The sequence below is a fragment of the Oncorhynchus nerka genome, linkage group LG10, assembly GCF_034236695.1.
Source record: "Oncorhynchus nerka isolate Pitt River linkage group LG10, Oner_Uvic_2.0, whole genome shotgun sequence".
NCBI lineage: Eukaryota > Metazoa > Chordata > Actinopteri > Salmoniformes > Salmonidae > Oncorhynchus > Oncorhynchus nerka.
This window is the reverse complement of record NC_088405.1, coordinates 73,904,049-73,926,404: the sequence shown is the minus strand read 5'-3', so window position 1 is coordinate 73,926,404 and position 22,356 is coordinate 73,904,049. Positions and strand designations below refer to the sequence as shown.

Sequence of the window (22,356 nt, the reverse complement as noted above, 5' to 3'; positions counted from 1 at the left end):
GTCTAGAGCGATTTTCTAGGTTACCTAGCCAGCTATTGTCGTTCTTTTAACGCAACGTAACGTAATCAACACTGCTAGCTAGCTAGCCAGCTAGCCCCTGAATCAACAACGCAGCCAGCTATTTGTCGTCCTTAACGTAGGAGACACTGCTAGCTAGCTAACAGCTAGCCAACGTCTACCGATTAGAACTCAACAACCCGGTCGCATTCCGCCTCGCTCCACAGGTAGTATCACATTTTCATTTCATTTCATTACAGTACAACGGTTTGATTTGTTTGATCGTAGCTAGCTACATAGCCGTCTCTGTATCAAAGATAATTGTGTAGTCTAGAGCGATTTTCTAGGTTACCTAGCCAGCTATTGTCGTTCTTTTAACGCAACGTAACGTAATCAACAACGCAGCCACTGCCAGCTAGCCTACAAAGTCAACAACGCAGCCACTGCCACCTAGCCTACTTCAGCAGTACTGTATCATTTTTAATCATTTTAGTCAATAAGATTCTTGCTACGTAAGCTCAACTTTCTGAACATTCGAGACGTGTAGTCCACTTGTCATTCCAATCTCCTTTGCATTAGCGTAGCCTCTTCTGTAGCCTGTCAACTATGTGTCTGTCTATCCCTGTTCTCTCCTCTCTGCACAGACCATACAAACGCTCCACACCGCGTGGCCGCGGCCACCCTAATCTGGTGGTCCCAGCGCGCACGACCCACGTGGAGTTCCAGGTCTCCGGTAGCCTCTGGAACTGCCGATCTGCGGCCAACAAGGCAGAGTTCATCTCAGCCTATGCCTCCCTCCAGTCCCTCGACTTCTTGGCACTGACGGAAACATGGATCACCACAGATAACACTGCTACTCCTAATGCTCTCTCTTCGTCCGCCCACGTGTTCTCGCACACCCCGAGAGCTTCTGGTCAGCGGGGTGGTGCCACCGGGATCCTCATCTCTCCCAAGTGGTCATTCTCTCTTTCTCCCCTTACCCATCTGTCTATCGCCTCCTTTGAATTCCATGCTGTCACAGTTACCAGCCCTTTCAAGCTTAACATCCTTATCATTTATCGCCCTCCAGGTTCCCTCGGAGAGTTCATCAATGAGCTTGATGCTTTGATAAGCTCCTTTCCTGAGGACGGCTCACCTCTCACAGTTCTGGGCGACTTTAACCTCCCCACGTCTACCTTTGACTCATTCCTCTCTGCCTCCTTCTTTCCACTCCTCTCCTCTTTTGACCTCTCCCTCTCACCTTCCCCCTACTCACAAGGCAGGCAATACGCTCGACCTCATCTTTACTAGATGCTGTTCTTCCACTAACCTCATTGCAACTCCCCTCCAAGTCTCCGACCACTACCTTGTATCCTTTTCCCTCTCGCTCTCATCCAACACTTCCCACACTGCCCCTACTCGGATGGTATCGCGCCGTCCCAACCTTCGCTCTCTCTCCCCCGCTACTCTCTCCTCTTCCATCCTATCATCTCTTCCCTCTGCTCAAACCTTCTCCAACCTATCTCCTGATTCTGCCTCCTCAACCCTCCTCTCCTCCCTTTCTGCATCCTTTGACTCTCTATGTCCCCTATCCTCCAGGCCGGCTCGGTCCTCCCCTCCCGCTCCGTGGCTCGACGACTCATTGCGAGCTCACAGAACAGGGCTCCGGGCAGCCGAGCGGAAATGGAGGAAAACTCGCCTCCCTGCGGACCTGGCATCCTTTCACTCCCTCCTCTCTACATTTTCCTCTTCTGTCGCTGCTGCTAAAGCCACTTTCTACCACTCTAAATTCCAAGCATCTGCCTCTAACCCTAGGAAGCTCTTTGCCACCTTCTCCTCCCTCCTGAATCCCCCTCCCCCTCCCCCCCCTCCTCCCTCTCTGCAGATGACTTCGTCAACCATTTTGAAAAGAAGGTCGACGACATCCGATCCTCGTTTGCTAAGTCAAACGACACCGCTGGTTCTGCTCACACTGCCCTACCCTGTGCTCTGACCTCTTTCTCCCCTCTCTCTCCAGATGAAATCTCGCGTCTTGTGACGGCCGGCCGCCCAACAACCTGCCCGCTTGACCCTATCCCCTCTCTTCTCCAGACCATTTCCGGAGACCTTCTCCCTTACCTCACCTCGCTCATCAACTCATCCCTGACCGCTGGCTACGTCCCTTCCGTCTTCAAGAGAGCGAGAGTTGCACCCCTTCTGAAAAAACCTACACTCGATCCCTCCGATGTCAACAACTACAGACCAGTATCCCTTCTTTCTTTTCTCTCCAAAACCCTTGAACGTGCCGTCCTTGGCCAGCTCTCCCGCTATCTCTCTCAGAATGACCTTCTTGATCCAAATCAGTCAGGTTTCAAGACTAGTCATTCAACTGAGACTGCTCTTCTCTGTATCACGGAGGCGCTCCGCACTGCTAAAGCTAACTCTCTCTCCTCTGCTCTCATCCTTCTAGACCTATCGGCTGCCTTCGATACTGTGAACCATCAGATCCTCCTCTCCACCCTCTCCGAGTTGGGCATCTCCGGCGCGGCCCACGCTTGATTGCGTCCTACCTGACAGGTCGCTCCTACCAGGTGGCGTGGCGAGAATCCGTCTCCTCACCACGTGCTCTCACCACTGGTGTCCCCCAGGGCTCTGTTCTAGGCCCTCTCCTATTCTCGCTATACACCAAGTCACTTGGCTCTGTCATAACCTCACATGGTCTCTCCTATCATTGCTATGCAGACGACACACAATTAATCTTCTCCTTTCCCCTTCTGATGACCAGGTGGCGAATCGCATCTCTGCATGTCTGGCAGACATATCAGTGTGGATGACGGATCACCACCTCAAGCTGAACCTCGGCAAGACGGAGCTGCTCTTCCTCCCGGGAAGGACTGCCCGTTCCATGATCTCGCCATCACGGTTGACAACTCCACTGTGTCCTCCTCCCAGAGCGCTAAGAACCTTGGCGTGATCCTGGACAACACCCTGTCGTTCTCAACTAACATCAAGGCGGTGGCCCATTCCTGTAGGTTCATGCTCTACAACATCCGCAGAGTACGACCCTGCCTCACACAGGAAGCGGCGCAGGTCCTAATCCAGGCACTTGTCATCTCCCGTCTGGATTACTGCAACTCGCTGTTGGCTGGGCTCCCTGCCTGTGCCATTAAACCCCTACAACTCATCCAGAACGCCGCAGCCCGTCTGGTGTTCAACCTTCCCAAGTTCTCTCACGTCACCCCGCTCCTCCGCTCTCTCCACTGGCTTCCAGTTGAAGCTCGCATCCGCTACAAGACCATGGTGCTTGCCTACGGAGCTGTGAGGGGAACGGCACCTCAGTACCTCCAGGCTCTGATCAGGCCCTACACCCAAACAAGGGCACTGCGTTCATCCACCTCTGGCCTGCTCGCCTCCCTACCACTGAGGAAGTACAGTTCCCGCTCAGCCCAGTCAAAACTGTTCGCTGCTCTGGCCCCCCAATGGTGGAACAAACTCCCTCACGACGCCAGGACAGCGGAGTCAATCACCACCTTCCGGAGACACCTGAAACCCCACCTCTTTAAGGAATACCTAGGATAGGATAAAGTAATCCTTCTCACCCCCCCTTAAAAGATTTAGATGCACTATTGTAAAGTGGCTGCTCCACTGGATGTCATAAGGTGAATGCACCAATTTGTAAGTCGCTCTGGATAAGAGCGTCTGCTAAATGACTTAAATGTAAATGTTCTGACCATAGTTCTTTTGTGTTTTCTTTGTTTTAGTGTTGGTCAGGACGTGAGCTGTGTGGGCATTCTATGTTGTGTGTCTAGTTTTCCCATTTCTATGTTTGGCCTGATATGGTTCTCAATCAGAGACAGGTGTTAGTCATTGTCTCTGATTGGGAACCATATTTAGGTAGCCTGTTTTGTGTTGGGTCTTGTGGGTGGTTGTTTCCTGTCTTCTGTCTTTGTGGCTATGCACCAGATAGGACTGTTTCGGTTTTGCATTTTGTAGTGTTCACGTTTATTGTCTTTATTAAACATGTTGAACACTAACCACGCTGCGCTTTGGTCCGATCCTTCGTCCACAGAAGAAAGCCGTTACAATTGATATATACAGAAGGGTTTCAAAAATTCCCAGGTTTTCCAGAAATCCTGGTTGGAGCATTCCTATTTTCCTGCATATTTCTAGAAAACTTCAAACAGGGATTTCTGGAAAACCTGGGAATTTGGGGAAAGTTAGCAGAATTTTACAATCCTATTGATATCTCAACTAAAACACAAACCCTGTCCATATTGCATATGACAATTCTACATGATGATTTACGGTATTCATCTATTTTAAACTTGATTATTGTGTCATTTTTTTAAAGACACAATAATCTTTAATGTGTTATGTTTCAAGACATTGTGTCTCCACAACAATGAACTTCAATCCACTACTTAGAATGAAAAACATGTTTATGAAGTATAATGGATAAACATATTACTTTCATTAAATTGAAAATATTTTACCATCCATGCATTCATTTATAGGAAAAACCCTAAGAATATCAGGAAATTGCCTGATATTCTTCATTCATCTCACAGTTAGGGCTGCAATATTATTATTATCAGATAGGGCTGCAATATTATTATTATCAGATAGGGCTGCAATATTATTATCATCAGATAGGGCTGCAATATTATTATTATCAGATAGGGCTGCAATATTATTATTATCAGATAGGGCTGCAATATTATTATTATCAGTTAGGGCTGCAATATTATTATCATCAGATAGGGCTGCAATATTATTATTATTAGATAGGGCTGCAATATTATTATTATCAGATAGGGCTGCAATATTATTATTATCAGATAGGGCTGCAATATTATTATTATTAGATAGGGCTGCAATATTATTATTATCAGATAGGGCTGCAATATTATTATTATTATCAGTTAGGGCTGCAATATTCCAGGTAACTTTCACAAAGTTCTCAGGTTTTCCAGAAAACCCAGTTGTAATATTCCTGGAATCAGAAAGGAATAAGCAGGGAGTCTGGGAAGCCAACAAATGGGATTTCTGGAAAAACCTGGGAATTCCGAGGAAGTTACTGGAATTTTGTAACCCTAGTTTGAGTTGGTTAAAACCCTGATTCAAACAGATGGACTTCCTAAAATCATATTATTGGATTTACAGGATAGGAAGCTCACAGAAGGGTTCCATTAAGTCATACATTTGCTATAAAATAACAAATATCATTATAATAAAACAACACACTCAGACATTGAAATAATTTATTTCAACACGACTGGTAATTTTAGACCAAGTTAAAAATGTATTTGGAAAATATTTAATAGCAATGAGTAGAAACTACTGTCTCATTATGTCAATCATCTTTAAATGTTGCTTGTTTCATGTAGACAGTTCCTAATAGCACAGACTGGTAAACTGGTCTTTAATGTTTGTATTTAATTAATATTTATGGTTATTTAATCCAATGTGTCATGGCTGATTGTAGAAGAGGAAAACTGTCTGAGTGAATCTTACCTGAGCTTAGTAGTAGCCATAAGACCGATATCATGTTGAGCAACCAGTTTGATACACCTAAATCTCCCCTCCAAAATGTAATGTCAGATGATCTTCAAAGTCATTTTCCTTTCTTTCTGTTCAGTCTCTTTCCAAAATTAATTCGGAATAGTCTAAGTTTGAAGATGTCTCTTCTTGACTCAGTTTCAACATTAAATGGACCTGTGTGTGAAAGTTTTTGGCATCTGTAATGATTTTCTATTAACATGGTAAGATGATACTTTTTTTTAAGGAGTGGGGCAGTCTCACAGGCAGTTCAGCAACCTGGTCTCATAGACTACACATAACATAGTAAATGTAAATCCGAGACACTCACAATTAGTATGATACGTTATGTTTGGAATGGTTACATAAGACAGATGGTTACTTAAGGCAAAAAAAAAAGTTGGTGGCTTGGTTGGGGTGAATCGGTGGACGTATTATGGGCAATTTTAGCATTTTAGCTAATTAGCAACTTTTCAACTACTTACTACTTTTTATTTACTTTGCAACTACTTAGCATGTTAGCTAACCCTTCCCCTAACCTTAACACTTTTAGCTAACCTTCCAACCCTAACCCTTACTTTAACTCCTAAAACTTAACCCTAACCTTAACCCCTAACCCTAACCCTTAGCCTAGCTAACATTAGCATATCATTCACTTTGTAAATTCATAACATATTGTCATTTTGCTCATTTGTAACACATAATACGAATTGTAATTCTTAACATATCATACAATATGGGTGATAAACATCCACAAATTAATACATACTATACGAAACGTAACATACTAAATGGAGTGTCTCAAATGTATGTACAAAATAATATGAAATGCTCTGAGACAGCTGCCAGCACAGTGGCAATTTTAGCATGTAAATCTCGGAGGGGCAAACTCAAAAAGAAATGTGAAATGCATGCCAGCAAAGCCACAACACAACACTAAATAACACATTAATTGCACTATAAAGGTGACAAACCATTATAGTGTACATAAGAAATCCCGCTATACCCACCGACAAACCATAAAACAGGCAAAGCGTCAATACGGTACTAAGATCGAATCGTACTACACCAGCTCCGACGCTCGTCGGATGTGGCAGGGCTTGCAAACTATCACAGACTGCAAAAGGAAGCACAACCGAGAGCTGCCCAGACGAGCAAAATAACTTCTATGCTTGCTTCGAGGCAAGTAACACTGAAGCATGCATGAGAGCCTCAGCTGTTCCAGATGACTGTGTGGTCACGCTCTCAGCAGCCAATATGAGTAAGATCTTTAAACAGGTCAACATTCACAAGGCAGCAGGGCCAGACGGATTACCAGGACGTGTACTTCGAGCATGCACTGACCAAATGGCAAGTGTCTTCACTGACATTTTCAACCTCTCCCTGTCTGAGTCTGTAATACCAACATGTTTCCAGCAGACCACCATAGTCCCTGTGCCCAAGAACACTAAGGTAACCTGCCTAAATGTCTACCAGCCCGTAGCACTCACGTCTGTAGCCATGAAGTGCTTTGAAAGGCTGGTCATGGCTCATATCAACACCATTATCCCAGAAACCCTAGACCCACTCCAATTTGTATACCGCACCAACAGATGATGCAATCCCTATTGCACTCCACACTGTCCTTTCACACCTGGACAGGTCTAGGTCCAAGAGGCTTCTAAACAGCCTCTAAGCCCAAGCCATAAGACTCCTGAACAGCTAATCAAATGGCTACCCAGACTATTTGCATTGCCCTCCCCCACCCTCTATGTTGCTACTACTCTCTGTTATTATCTATGCATAGTCACTTTAACAACTTTACCTACATGTACATATTACCTCAATTACCTTGACGCCGGTGCCCCCGCACATTGACTCTGTACCGGTACCCCCTGTATATAACCACGCTATTGTTATTTACTGCTGCTCTTTAATTATTTGTTTTTCCTATCTCCTACTTTTTGGGAGTATTTCCTTAAAACTGCATTGTTGGTTAAGGTCTTGTTAGGAAGCATTTCACTGTTGTATTCGGTGCATGTGACAAATAGAATTTGATTTAATTTGATTTGAAACGGTGTCCACAAACTGTTAGGGTCTACAAAAAGCTGTCCCAACAGCAAGGTTTTCTTTTAGTGCCATGGAAGGAATCCTTACCACCACTTCACCTGGCTATGAGTGGAGCCTTGTCTGGCAGCGAAACAGTTAATTCAGACTCATTTACTGCCTTTTTAAAAAACATAGCTGATATTGCTGACCTGCTTAAACAAATGTGGTTTCTAAGGACAATTGAGATGTAAAAACTATGGCATAAGGGAACGATGAGCGAATGAGAGGCAATCCGTCATTTCGTTTAAGATATTAATGAGCAAGCTAAGACGGACGTAGTCAATATAATTATTTGTTCAGCACTTTTGAAATGTACAGCTTCAGAATTCAGAACAGGGGCCATTCTTACAGTATTCTCCCAGTACATCAAGTCAGAACCGTAGGATAAATAAAGGGTGCATATAAGCAGACAATGAAAGCTCTTGCAATATTCAATGATTACATTTCTCTAAAACAGGCTATATGTGCACCATCAAGTCAGAACAGCAGGCTAAGTTATGAGGGGAAAAGGAAAGGCACATGGGCTACTAACATACTGTACACTTAGTATTACTTTCTTAGCTACAATATACATATCTCCCTGGCATATTACGTACATTTTTGGACTCACTGTTGTGCTGTGCTCACTTGATTAGGAAGGTGGTGTGTCGGTCCTTCTTGTGGACAAATGTTTTCATAAAACTTTTGTCATCAAAGTTTGGCATTTTCTGGATTTATGGGGATTTCAAGACAACAGGGAACTCAGAAAAAACAAGGTTGAATCATGGCGTCAGTGGTTTTTTCTGAGTTCCCAGTTGTCCTGAACTCATTGAAGTCTGAGATGTCCCAGTTCTGAGTTTCCAGATGTTTTGAAGGTGGCAGAAGTCATGCTGGATTGACAGCATGGCCAATATATTCAACCTTTTCTGGCCCATGGTGTTTCATGTGAATGTTAATAATTTTAAGCTTGGAAAAGAGCCCCTTAAACCCAGACTTGGACCACCCACCCTCTCCACCGAATAGCAGGGGAAGCAAAATAGTGATTGCTTTGCAACGTTTGCAGTTAGCCACCGATTCCTTTCCAAACCACTCATTGTTAAATTTGCAATTTCCAACTTGTTGTGTAATGTTTATGTCCAATAAAATGGCCGATAAGCACCGATTTGTTTTATCTATAATTTATCTACTTTATTTCACCTTTATTTAACCAGTAAGGCCAATTGAGAACAAGTTCTCATTTGCAACTGCCACCTGGCCAAGACAAAGCAAAGCAGTGCGACACAAACAACACAGAGTTACACATGGAATAAACAAACGTACAGTCAAGGTAGTTGTGTGGGCTAATTACAGATGGGCTATGTACAGGTGCAATGATCTGTAAGCTGCTCTGACAGCTGATGCTTAAAGTTAGTGAGGGAGATATGAGTCTCCAACTTCAGTGATTTTTGCAATACGTTCCAGTCATTGACGGCAGAGAACTGGAAGGAAAGGCGGCCAAACGAGGAGTTGGCTTTGGGGGTGACCGGTGAAATATACCTGCTGGAGAGCGTGCTACGGGTGGGTGCTGCTATGGTGACCAGTGAGCTGAGATAAGGCTGGGCTTTACCTAGCAAAGACTTATAGATGACCTGGAGCCAGTGGGTTTTGCGACGAATATGAAGCGAGGGCCAGCCAACGAGAGCATACAGGTCGCAGTGGTGGGTGGTATATGGGGCTTTGGTGACAAAAACGGATGACACTGTGATAGACTGCATCCAATTTGCTGAGTAGAGTGTTGGAGGCTATTTTGCAAATGTCATCGCCGAAGTCAAGGATCGGTAGGATAGTCAGTTTTACGAGGGTATGTTTGGCAGCATGAGTGAAGGTTGCTTTGTTGCGAAATATAAAGCTGATTCTAGATGTCATTTTGGATTGGAGATGCTTAATGTGAGTCTGGAAGGAGAGTTCACAGTCCAACCAGACACCTAGGTATTTGTAGTTGTCCACATATTCTAAGTCAGAACTGTCCAGAATATTGATGCTAGACGGGCGGGCAGGTGCGGGCAGCGATCGGTTGAAGAGCATGCATTTAGTTTTACTCAGAGAAGTTGGAGGCCACGGAAGGAGAGTTGTACGGCATTGAAGCCCGTTTGGAGGTTTGTTAACACAGTGTCCAAAGAAGGGCCAGAAGTATACAGAATGGTGTCTCTATATAGAGGTGGATCAGAGAATCACCAGCAGCAAGAGCGACATCATTGATGTATAGAGAAAAGATTAGGCTCGAGAATTGACCCTGTGGCACCCCCATAGAGACTGCCAGAGGTCCGGACAACAGGCCCTCCGATTTGACACACGGAACTCTGTCTGAGAAGTAGTTGGTGAACCAGGCGAGGAAGTCATTTAAGAGATCTTCACATTACGAGGATTGAAAAGGATTTGCCAGTAGATTGTTGATGTGATTCATGATGATGACTGCTTGTCTAGCTTGCTAGCTAAGATTTTGAAAGTATGATCAGTCCAATCAAAGCTACGGCAGATATAATGATTTGATGTCATCTTACCTGTGGTCAATGACCTTGAGCATTCTCGGATGGGCACTTCTAATGTAAATTTATGGCAGCACCCAAGGGGGCTGAACTTTCTAGCTCTCGCTGTAGATTTTGCGGTGACGTACTTTCCCCATAAATGACAGAACACTGAGCCAATCACGGCACAACTAGAGAAGATTACTAACCCCTCCACGACAGAAATCACTGAGCTAAACTGAAACACCTGCCTTACTCAATAAAGCAAAAAAAGAGACCATATGTGTATGCGGCATTATTAACTCAATAAAAATAATTCTTTACATTATTTGCAAACTGATATGGGACACATATTAATGACAGAATAACATGCAAAACAGGCAACAACCAAAAATCACGGGTCGCCACTGCGCCGGCGCATAGCTGGATAATGGCTGTAGATGGCTAGTTAGGCTATCTAACTGCTGATTGATTTACTAAACTAAAGTTTTTAATCATGATGCTAAACTAGTGTGTAGCAGATAATTAATTGCTGTGTGACCTGTTGGTAGGCTGTTATGTCCCCATGTTGACTGACGTAAATGAAGCTACAGCAGCCACGACGATAATGTAGAGTACTTTTTCCCCTTGTTTTAGCTTTTTAAATTGTGTAAAAATGCAATAAATGAGCTTCAGCTTTCAAAAAAATGTTTTGGAGGAAACCCTCACTCAATCCCCCCACCGTCCGGTCACTCTGCCATATCCTAGATTTAGCTGAAATGATGCCCCTGCAGCTTGGCTATAGGTGAACATACTTCTTAACAGTTCATCCTTGTGCTGATATACTGTATCAGACGTAACCGCGCGCACACACGTCGCTTGCACGCGCCCGTTTTTTGGACAGGCAAGGATACCACTCTTCTTTGCTTGTGTGTGGCTGTTTGACAGATGGAGTTGGTTTGACTCCGAAGTCGGGCTGAAGGCATTTGTGGAAATAAACCAGAAATTCGGGTTTTGCTGCCATGAGAGTTGAACAACAGAGTGAACATGGGGAAAACTCAACGAATTCGGTGAGCACTAAGTAACAGGGTGGAATGACAAGTGACATTTCAAAAACTCTTAACCTTGCATGAGATTGTTAACTAACGCAACCAGAACGAACACATAACGTTACAGCCTACATTTTATGTGTGGACAGACACTAAATTATATATCACGACACGACCTTATTCCTCAGTGAAACAGTCAATGACACAGTTGCTTCAATTACCTCGTGTGGGGAATTCTGTGTTTCGGAACTGTTGTCACTACGTATCCTGTCCTGCAAAGATGTTTGACATTTTGTCTCGTTCAACGTATCACGACAACCAGTTGGCAAAATAGTTGTGTTATTGTCTATCAATCTTTGCAATAACAACAGTAATCAGAGAAAGGTCATCTGTCAAAACCACTACAACAACATGCATACCCACAGTTTCTTGTCATATAGACCTGTCTTAACTGGACACACCCATCAGCTTTGATTTGTTTATAGTTAATCTTTAACAACATGTCTTCATCCCATTTTATAGCATGAAGATAACTGTATTTTTCTCCACAATTAATGTATATCTACATTCATCTGTGTCCAGGGTCTGTGGTGGCTTTTTGTGTGTGTCAGAGAAACACCCACTGCCTTTGTCACTCAAACCCTGGTGGCATGGCGAGTGGAATGATAAACAGAGGTGCTAGCTATCCATGTCAGGGCCCAAAATAGAGGCTGACCAAGAGGCTAAGATAGACCCCAGCTCTCCATATAAGTCTGCATGGTCCCAGGTCTGTGTGTCTGGCTGCCTTCACACTGTTACCCTGACATGTCCACCTGCTGTTATGGGGGTGAGGGCTTTATATAGACTCACTCCTCTTAGCTGGCCCATATTCTTTTAACTGTTTAGCCACTATTGATCTGGTGTATCACTTCAAAGCTACGGCTGGTTAGGAATACTTTTAGTTGCATTGTATTAGGTATACATGTCCGTCATACCGCTCAGGAAGGAGACGCGTTCTGTCTCCTAGAGATGAACGTACTTTGGTGCCAAAAGTGCAAATCAATCCCAGAACAAAAACAAAAGACTTGTGAAGATGCTGGAGGAAACGGGTACAAAATTATCTATTTCCACAGTAAAGCAAGTCTTATATTCACATAACCTGAAAGGCCGCTCAGCAAGGAAGAAGCCACTGCTCCAAAACCGCCATAGAAAAAGCCAGACTAAGGTTTACAACTGAACATGTGGACAAATATTGTACTTTTTGGAGAAATGTCCTCTGGTCTGATGAAACACGAATATAACTGTTTTGGCCATAATGACCATCGTTATGTTTGGAGGAAAAAGGGGGAGGCTTGCAATCTGAAGAAAACCATCCCAACCATGAAGCACGGGGGTGGCAGCATCATGTTGTAGGGGGGGCTTTCCTGCAGGAGGGACTGGTGCACTTCACAAAATAGATGGCGTCATGAGGTAGGGAAATTATGTGGATATATTGAAGCAACATCTCAAGACATCAGTCAGGAATTGAAAGCTTGGTCGCAAATGAGTCTTCCAAATGGACAATGACCCCAAGCATACTTTCAAAGTTGAGGCAAAAGGGTTAAGGACAACAAAGTCAAGGTATTGGAGTGGCCATCACAAAGCCCTGACCTCAATCCCATAGAAATTGTGTGGGCAGAACTGAACAACTGTGTGTGAGCAAGGAGGCCAACAAACCTGACTCAGTTACACAAGCTCTGTCAGGAGGAATGGGCCAAAATTCACCCAAATTATTGTGGGAAACTTGTGGAAGGCTACCTCAAACTTTTGACCCAAGTTAAACAATTTAATGGCAATGCTACCAAATACTAATTGAGTGTATGTAAACTTCTGACCCACTGGGAATGTGATGAAAGAAATAAAAGCTGAAATATATAATTCTCTCTACCATTATTCTGACATTTCACATTCTTAAAGTGGTGATCCTAACTGACCTAAGACAGGGATTTTTACTATGATTAAATGTCAGGAATTGTGAAAAACTTAGTTTAAATGTTTTTGGCTGAGGTGTATGTAAACTTCTGACTTCAACTGTACGTCCTCTCCTTTGTTAGAAGCAAACACTTTTCTTCCTCCAGTCTGTTCCCTCCTCTCTCTTGTAGGAGAAAGAGAATAAGTCATTAGTGCCGTCAGCTGTGCTTAATTGCCTCTGATCACCTTGACTCACATGCAGGGCTGGGCTACTATCTGTGGGACCAGCCTGCCCTCTGGTGGTCCTTCCACATAGGTTAAAGGGTTAAAGTTAGGGGACGGGTTAGCTAACATGCTATGTTGTTGCAAAGTAGATAATTAGCTAAAATGCTAAAGTTGTCCATGATGAGATTCGAACGCTCAACCTTTGGGTTGCTAGACGTTTGCGTTATACACCCGATCAACCACCCTGATTTTTGCTTTTGCCTTAAGTAACCTTCTATCTTATGCAACCATACCAAACATAACATATCATACTTATTTGAGTGTACCGGATTTACTATTTTACGTCTAATCTATGAGACCAGCCTGGTCAACCTAGCCCCGGAGAGAAAAAAATAAAATTTAATAAATGGGCTTCAAAGCTAATCTAAGTAATTATTACTCAGCAATATTCTGTCACGCTAATCAGTTTAAAGTGAAGGACTGGAAAAATAACATCTAGAACGTGTACTCTTTCCAGTCTTGCCAGGAAGGTCATATGAATAATTGCTTACCTTCGTTGTAGAGACTATTTTCACCCAAGCAACAGGTTAATGGAAAGCCTTTTGTTCTTCATTGGCATTTTTCGCTCCTCAGAGCCTAATGCTGATCAACCAGCTGAGGGAGATCACTGGCATCCAAGACCCACAGATCCTCCTCAGGGCCCTAAACGTGAGTACCAAACACTGTGGACAAACAGGCAGATAGGCTTCAGTTCTGCCTGCTTAATCTGTATAACGTTGTCATATTGTGGCTAGATAGACAGTAACCTAAGCCCTCTCAAAGTTTATTGATTTCTTCTTGGTGGTCCAGGCCTACCGTATACCCAAACCATTTCTCAGCTAAATGATTGGACTGTCTCAATGACACTATGAGAGGACTTCAAGGTAGGTCCTGAAGACACTTAGGGAACAAATGTTTTTATTACCACATGTCTACTTGATTTGATATTTGATTAATTGTGTTCTGACATGACATTAGCTGTAGGCCATGTCAGGGACCAATGATGTAGTGTCTAAGAAGGCAACAGTGAGATTATGTCATGTCAATGAGCATGAACTAGATGGAGGGAAAACCTACATATTGTACATTTGAGCGATGAAGATTTCAGGTCGTTGTTGCAAAAGAGTTCTCAGCGACTTACGTACTTAAAAAGGCAAAATAAATTATATTGTCAGACATTTTTGTCAGCCGGCTCTTTCATGGGCTTAGTCCCCGAAACAAATCCTTTAGAAGGACTCTATCACGTAGAGGTCAAACTTAAGGTTAGGGGTAGTTGCCTCTGTGCCAGTTTATCTCTGCTTTAGCTGCTCTGTCCTTTGTCAGAGTTATCATCAAAATCAGAAACAGACTGGCACCAGGCCAGGGAGTTCTTGGAAAGGACACATTGTAATGCCTACTCTTATCTCTCTGATACCAGGCCAGTCAGGGGGACATTAGCCATGCTGTTGGGCTGCTGACTACACAGCCGCCAGAGGAGGGCCAGGGGACTGAGGACACACCAGACACAGAAGTCAACAGGGAGGTCTGGGGGGCCCAGAAAGGTAGGCCGGAAGTTGGGAAGGAAAGTCTAAGGAAAGGAGCAAAATACTGAGGGTCTTGTGATGAACATAGAAGATCATTTGTTTCCCAATGTTTGTCCTCAGGTGCTCCTCCTAAAGATGACCTTCAGACAGCCATTGAGCTCAGCTTGCAAGAATCCCAGGCAGAGGAGAGAGAGCTCAACAGGTATAGTCGTCCAGTACCTCACCATTTCCCCTTTGCTTGCTGTTTTCTTGCGGAATGAAGTAACCAATTGAGAGTCATCTCTGAATGAAAAGGTTATAATATCTGAAGTGAACACAGAAGTACAGTATGAGAAATAGATAACATCAACATAAGAACAAGCAACAGAAAATGTTTTGAAACAGAAAACAAAAATGTGCCTTTCTTATTGGATTCCCTCCCCAGTTTTCTTCCATTTGGTGCCTAATGAACACAACCCAGGTGAAACTATCAATCAGACCATTGTCTACAGTTGATGAGTGGCATGTTTTGATGTGTTCCAGGGCACTGGAGGCCAGTGTGGAGGACAGCGCTGCACGGGTGAAGAGGAAGCGCTGCGAGGCCCAAGGAGAGAGCTGCAGCCCTGCAGACTGGATCCGTAAGGAGGAGTGGCCCGTGGGCATCCGCAATGTGGGCAACACCTGCTGGTTCAGTGCTGTCATACAGGTGAGGTACACACAATATACACACTAATGCACAGTTATTAAGTGTCTGCTCTGTAGCTTGATCTTTAAAATATAAAGAATATGCACAGAAAAGGAGAATTGTGCCAGTGATATGAACAGGATAAAAAGACAAGTATAACATTTGGGGTTTGTACTGTGAACCTTGTTAATGCTTTGCCATTTAAGACCACCTGTTGTATCACCAGTCAGGTCCTGGCTGTTACTAAGGTTGATGTCGTACAGTAAAGGTTGTATTTGAATTTTGCAGAATCTGCAGAATCCCTTGGACTCCTTTGGTCTCTATAATACGGCCTTGACTTTCTGCACCACCTCCTAATTGGTGTATATGTGATGACCATGTTTAGAACCTCTCTAAGTTTTCCAAAACCTTTCAAGACTTCTGGTGTGAATCGGTTCAAAATATTACCACTAGGCGAGAAGGCTCCAAACACATGTTTTCCGTCCAATTTGCTGAACGATGTCGACTTCTGGCAAACAGAGGGAGAATATTTATTATCAAGCCAAATTTGTGTTAAATTGAGTTGTCGGTAATACCAGGAGGATGGGGAAAGATGAGGGGCAGTGGTTGGGTAAGGGTTTTTACTTTCCAAACACAAAAGCTTCTTGGTGCAATAATTCTATTAAGAGTCCATTCCAGACTAAATTTAGCTGGGCCTATCAGGTGGCTCTGCTGAAATTCAAGCCTTCATTGATATTGATAGACTGTAAGGGTAATTAAATAGTGCAGTGTTGTGATGATAGAGCAAGTGATGAACTCTACCGCCTGGACTGAAATTAGTTTATATCGGTAGATTAGGCCAAATGGGAATGCTCATTTGTCTTAATTTCGTTAAGATATGCGCCACATCGATTTAAAGCACTAAAAACCCAAAGGAAATATCATCAGGGGATAGCAATGCATGCATACATTTTGAGTGGCTGAGAAGTCATTTGAAGTTGTTCCATTTTAAATCCCTCCTTTTATTTGACTCTTTCCATCACAATTTACCCATAGAAAGTAGTTATCTGATTGAGACTCACTGTATGACTGCATGTGGCTGTGTACTCATATTTCTGTGGTATCTGGTGTGGTACGCTTTACAGTAAGATTGTGATCATCTGTAATTAAGTTTCAGGGAAACGAGAAAGTTGAAGACACATAGGCCTAATGCGATCAAAAACGTGGGTATATTGTTGTCTCTTCAAAACTGCACAAAAGGCTCCATTATTTTGTGTTGTACATGTTACAGAGTTAGCAATACAACTCACTATGGCTCACCAGTCTTGTCACTAATATAAAGAGAAGATTATCTCATTTATTCGTCTTGTTATGAGAGGAAAATTACCATCACCTGGTCTCATACAATACAGTTATCTCAATGGCATTTTATTTTGTTTGCTTAACTGTGACTCTCGTGTGTTTAAAACCTCCATAAGTATCCTCGACAATGACATTTTTACACACGAAAAGACAGGTCACCTTTCCGTCACTCTATCTCATCTTTGTCTCTTATTTCAGTCCCTGTTCCACCTGCCAGTGTTCCGCAGATTGGTACTTAACTACTGCCTGTCTGAGCGAATCCTGGAGAAGTGTAAGAGCCACTCGGTGAGTGTCCAATGGAGAGCCAGGAGACCTGAGGAACAGAGACTGGACCTTTGGGTCCCAGAGGCTGAAGAGTCAGGGGATGTCTGGCTGATGTTAGAGGGGAAACTAGACTACAAAATTATACATTGTTCATAAAGATAGTGGTTAACACTTAATAGTAACTTCCATGAAGAAGCATTGATAAACCATTTATAAACAGTGTATGCTACATGTTATAAAAAATGTATATACGTTTATAAGAAAGGTTCATGAAAGTTATTAAGTGTAAGTACAAAGTTATATGGACTCCTCTGCATATGAAGATATATTTTTGAAAACAGTAAAGTGTTGCCCAAGTTTTCCAGTGCAGCTATGTGAAGTAAGAGAAGCCTAACATATGCATGTGTTCTCAGGACAAGAGGAACATAGCCTTCATGCAGGAGCTGCGCTGTCTCTTTGCTCTCATGGTGGGCTCCACTCGCAGGTTTGTGGACCCGTCTGCTGCCGTAGAGCTTTTGAGAGATGCTTTCCGATCCAGTGAGGCCCAACAGGTACACACTGAGGTCCAACAGGTATACGCGCATACACACTTGTCAATGCACACACACACACACACACACACACCAGGGTCATGGCCACCCCTTTACATCTACTGCTTTGCATACAAATATGTTCATTTCAGATGTGTTCATTCTAGGATGTGAGTGAGTTCACCCACAAACTCCTTGACTGGCTTGAAGATGCCTTTCAGCTGGCTGCTAATGGAAAGTAAGTCAAGGATTTTATCCCAACAGTCAGTTCTGTACGAAAACACATTTATTGTCATAGCTAATCAGGGGCGCACATTTCACTTGGGAAGGGGGGGAATATCACCCCCACATTCTGAAATTAACTTTTTGTCCCACTATGTTTTATAATTGGAATGTGATACAACACGAGGCACCTGTGTGCTTTAGGAACATGTATACGCCTCCGAGCGGTTGGGTAGGCTGTTTGGAGTGTTTATCAGACTGGATTTAAAAAGGAAGAGTGTGGTAGCATCTCACAGCAAGAACTGGCAAATCTGGTGCAGTCCATGAGGAGGAGATGCACAGCAGTACTTAATGCAGCTGGTGGCCACACCAGATACTGACTGTTACTTTCGATTTTGATCCCTCCCCCCCTTTGTTCAGGGACACATTATTCAATTTCTGTCAGTCACATGCCTGTGGAACTTGTTCAGTTTATGTCTGTTGTTGAATCTTGTTTATGTTCATACAAATATTTACACATGTTAAGTTTGCTGAAAGTAAACGCAGTTGACAGTGCAAGGACATTTATTTTTTTTATGAGTTATATATACATATATACACACACACACACACACACAGTGGGGCAAAAAAGTATTTAGTCAGCCAGCAATTGTGCAAGTTCTCCCACTTAAAAAGATGTGAGAGGCCTGTAATTTTCATCATAGGTACACTTCAACTATGACAGACAAAATGAAAAAAAAATCCAGAAAATCACATTGTAGGATTTTCAATTAAATGTATTTGCATGGTGGAAAATAATACCAGTCAAAAGTTTGGACACATCTACTCATTCATGGGTTTTTCTTTATTTTTACTGTTTTCTACGTTGTAGAAATTAATGAAATTAAATAACACATTCATTTCAATGAACAGGTGGGTTTTGTTAATTTGTGGAATTGCTTTACTTAATGCGTTTGAGCCAATCAGTTGTGTTGTGACAAGGTAGGGTTGGTATACAGAAGATAGCCCTATTTGGTAAAATACCATGTCCATATTATGGCAAGAAGAGCTCAAATAAGCAAAGAGAAAAGACAGTCCATCATTACTTTATGACATGAAGGTCAGTCAATCCGGACCATTTCAAGAACTTTGAATGTATCTTCAAGTGCAGTCGCAAAAACCATCAAGCGCTATGATGAAACTGGCTCTCGTGAGGACCGCCACAGGAAAGAAAGACCCAGAGTTACCTCTGCTCAGAGGATAATAGTCCATTAAAGTCGAATTGCAACCTAAAATGTTTTTAATATTATTCACGGACAGACACATTTCAACATCTCAACCAATTTGTAAGTCGCTCTGGATAAGAGCGTCTGCTAAATTACTTAAATGTAAATGTAAATGTCAACTGTTCAGAGGAATTTGTGTGAGTCAGGCCTTCATGGTCGACTTGCCGCAAAGAAACCACTACTAAAAGACACCAATAATAAGAAGAGACTTGCTTGGGCCAAGAAACATGAGCAATGGACATTAGACCGGTGGAAATCTGTCCTTTGGTCACATTTATTTTATTTTTGGTTCCAACCGCTGTGTCTTTGTGAGACACAGAGTAGGTGAACGGGTGATATCCACATGTGTAGTTCCCACCTTGAAGCATGGAGGAGGTGTGATGGTGTGGGGATGCTTTGCTGGTGACACTGTAGGTGATTTATTTAGAATTCCAGGCACACTTAATCAGCATTGCTACCCCAACATTCTGCAGTGATACGCCTATCTGGTTTGCGCCTATCTGGTTTGCGCTTAGTGGAACTATAATTTGTTTTTCAGCAGGACAATGACCCAACACCTCCAGGCTGTGTAAGGGCTATTTGACCAAGAAGGAGAGTGATGGAGTGATGCATCAGATGACCTGGCCTCCATAATCACCCGACCTCAACCCAATTGAGATTGTTTGGGATGAGTTGGATCGCAGAGTGAAGGAAAAGCAGCCAACAAGTGCACAGCATATGTGGGAACTACTTTAAGACGGTTGGAAAAGCTTTCCAGGTGAAGCTGGTTGAGAGAATTCCAAGAGTGTGCAAAGCTGTCATCAAGGCAAAGGGTGGCTACTTTGAAAAATCTCATCTCAAATATATTTAGATTGTTTTTTAAACACTTTTTGGTTTACTACATGATTCCATATGTGTTATTTCATAGTTTTGCTGTCTTCACTGTTATTTTACAATGTAGAAAAACCCTTGAATGAGTAGGTGAGTTCAAACCTTTGGCTGGTACTCTATATGTGTGTGTGTGTGTGTGTGTTATATATGTTCCCTCAAATTTCTAAAACCAAAGGTGCTCCCCTGTAGCTAACTAAGATACCATAGCTATGGTAATTTGTTAAGCTATTTGACATTCCAGTACTGAACATATAATAAGTATTCTTATTACTATACCAGTATTATTTGTGTCTTGAAGTACAGGAAATCAGATATTGAATTGCTCAAGGTATAAAAGTGATCTTATCTTTAGCAGCCCGGAAGATAAAAAAGAAAACCCAATGGTTCAGCTGTTCTATGGGACATTTGTGGCAGAGAGAACTCATGCGGGTAAGTATAGAATGGACATTTCATTGTGGTTATATATATACTGTAGGGCCTCAAGTATTTCCTGATCACCTGACATGACCAGGAAAAGCTTGTTTTTAGGCTATGACCGTAGTCACTATCATATCATACTTGGCTATGACCTTATATGACTAGTCGTAATCTGATATAGCCTTTAAGTAGGCGCCATAGTGTTTCCTGCTGAGGTCACATGATGAAGAAAAACTCCAGACCCTTATGCAATTTTTTTCTGTCAATTCACATCGATGTTTGACAATGTGTAGGCAAGACCTTATCCAACATCGAGCAGTTTGGCCAGTACCCCTTACAAGTGAATGGTTTCAACAACTTGGATGAATGTCTTGAAGGCGCCATGATAGAGGGGGAGATTGAAGCCCTACATTTGGATCAAACCATTTCGTCTGGCAGCGAGGTGAGCATACCAAACTCCTAGCTTTATGTTTACTCTGAAAGTTGTTGTGAATGTTTAGCCAAATACATATGAATGTAAATGTAATATAGATAGAAATTGTAATGTTAATGTGAATTCTGTTGTGTTCCAGAGGTGGTTCTCAAAGTTACCACCAGTGTTGACCTTTGAACTGTCCAGGTTTGAGTTCAACCAGTCTTTAGGACGCCCAGAAAAGATTCACAAGAAACTGGAATTCCCACAAATCATATATATGGACAGGTGAGCTGTTTGATATTAATTTGAGAAAAAACTAAAACTATGTATATTTTTTAAATATATATATATATATATATATATATACTTACTTTCACAGCACTGGATATGTATGTATTTGCCCCCTTTGAAATGTTCTCTACTTTTGCATATTTTTTTATCCTGAATGTTATCAGATTTTCAACCAAAACTTAATTTTAGATAAAGGGAACCAGAGTGAACAAATAACATAACAATTACATAACTTTGTTAATGTAATAAATTAAATAAGTATGTAACACCCAGTGCTCCTGTGTGAACAAGTAATTGCCCCCTTACTCTCAATAACTGCTTGTGCCACCTTTAGCTGCAATGACTCCAACCAAACGCTTCCTGTAGTTGTTGATCAGTCTCTGCTGTGGAGGTAGTGTGATGGTTTATATTTAAGCAATAAGGCCCGAGGAGATGTGGTATATGGCCAAAATCCCATGGCTAAGGGATGTTCTTATACATGACACAATGTGGAATGCCTGGATACAGCCCTTAGCCGTGGTATATTGGCAATATCCTGTACCAAAACCCCCAGAGGTGCCTTATTGCTATTATAAACTGGTGACCATGGTAATTAGAGCAGCAAAAATACATGTTTTGTTATATCCATGGTATATGGTCTGATATACCATAGCTGTCAGTTAGTCAGTAATCAGGGCTTGAATCACCTAGTTTTATAATCAATGAAGTCAGAAGTTTACATACCACTTCTCAAAATATATTTAAACTCAGTTTTTCACAATTCCTAACATTTAATCCTAGTAAAAAATTCCCTGTCTTAGGTCAGTTAGGGTCACCACTTTATTTTAAGAATGTGAAATGTCAGAATAAAACTAGAGAATTATTTATTTCAGCTTTTTATTTATGTCATCACATTCCCAGTGGGTCAGACGTTTACATACACTCAATTAGTATATGGTAGCATTGCCTTAAACAATTTAAACTTGGGTCAAACGTTTCAGGTAGCCTTCCACAAGCTTTCCACAATACGTTGGGTGAATTTTGTCCCATTCCTCCTAACAGAGCTGGTGTAACTGAGTCAGGTTTGTAGGCCTCCTTGCTCGCACACGCTTTTTCAGTTCTGCCCACACATGTTCTATAAGATTGAGGTCAGGGCTTTGTGATGGCCACTCCAATACCTTGACTTTGTTGTCCTTAAGCCCTTTTGCCTCAACTTTGAAAGTATGCTTGGGGTCATTGTCTATTTGGAAGACCCATTTGTGACCAAGCTTTAACTTCCTGACTTGTGTC

The 22,356-nt window shown here is 42.5% G+C and overlaps 1 protein-coding gene across 1 annotated transcript in view; it reads left to right on the top strand.

Moving 5' to 3' along the window:
- Positions 1–10,917: 10,917 nt before the first annotated feature.
- Positions 10,918–22,356, top strand: part of LOC115135999 (ubiquitin carboxyl-terminal hydrolase 28-like) — a 30,779-nt gene continuing 19,340 nt past the window's right edge. Inside the window, 11 exon segments of the mRNA XM_029671288.2 lie at positions 10,918–11,113; positions 13,880–13,954; positions 14,703–14,826; positions 14,929–15,010; positions 15,331–15,493; positions 17,012–17,098; positions 17,491–17,628; positions 17,775–17,845; positions 20,317–20,393; positions 20,675–20,823; positions 20,954–21,081. Of these exon segments, the coding sequence (XP_029527148.2) occupies positions 11,066–11,113; positions 13,880–13,954; positions 14,703–14,826; positions 14,929–15,010; positions 15,331–15,493; positions 17,012–17,098; positions 17,491–17,628; positions 17,775–17,845; positions 20,317–20,393; positions 20,675–20,823; positions 20,954–21,081 (1,142 nt within the window). The 5' untranslated portion in view covers positions 10,918–11,065.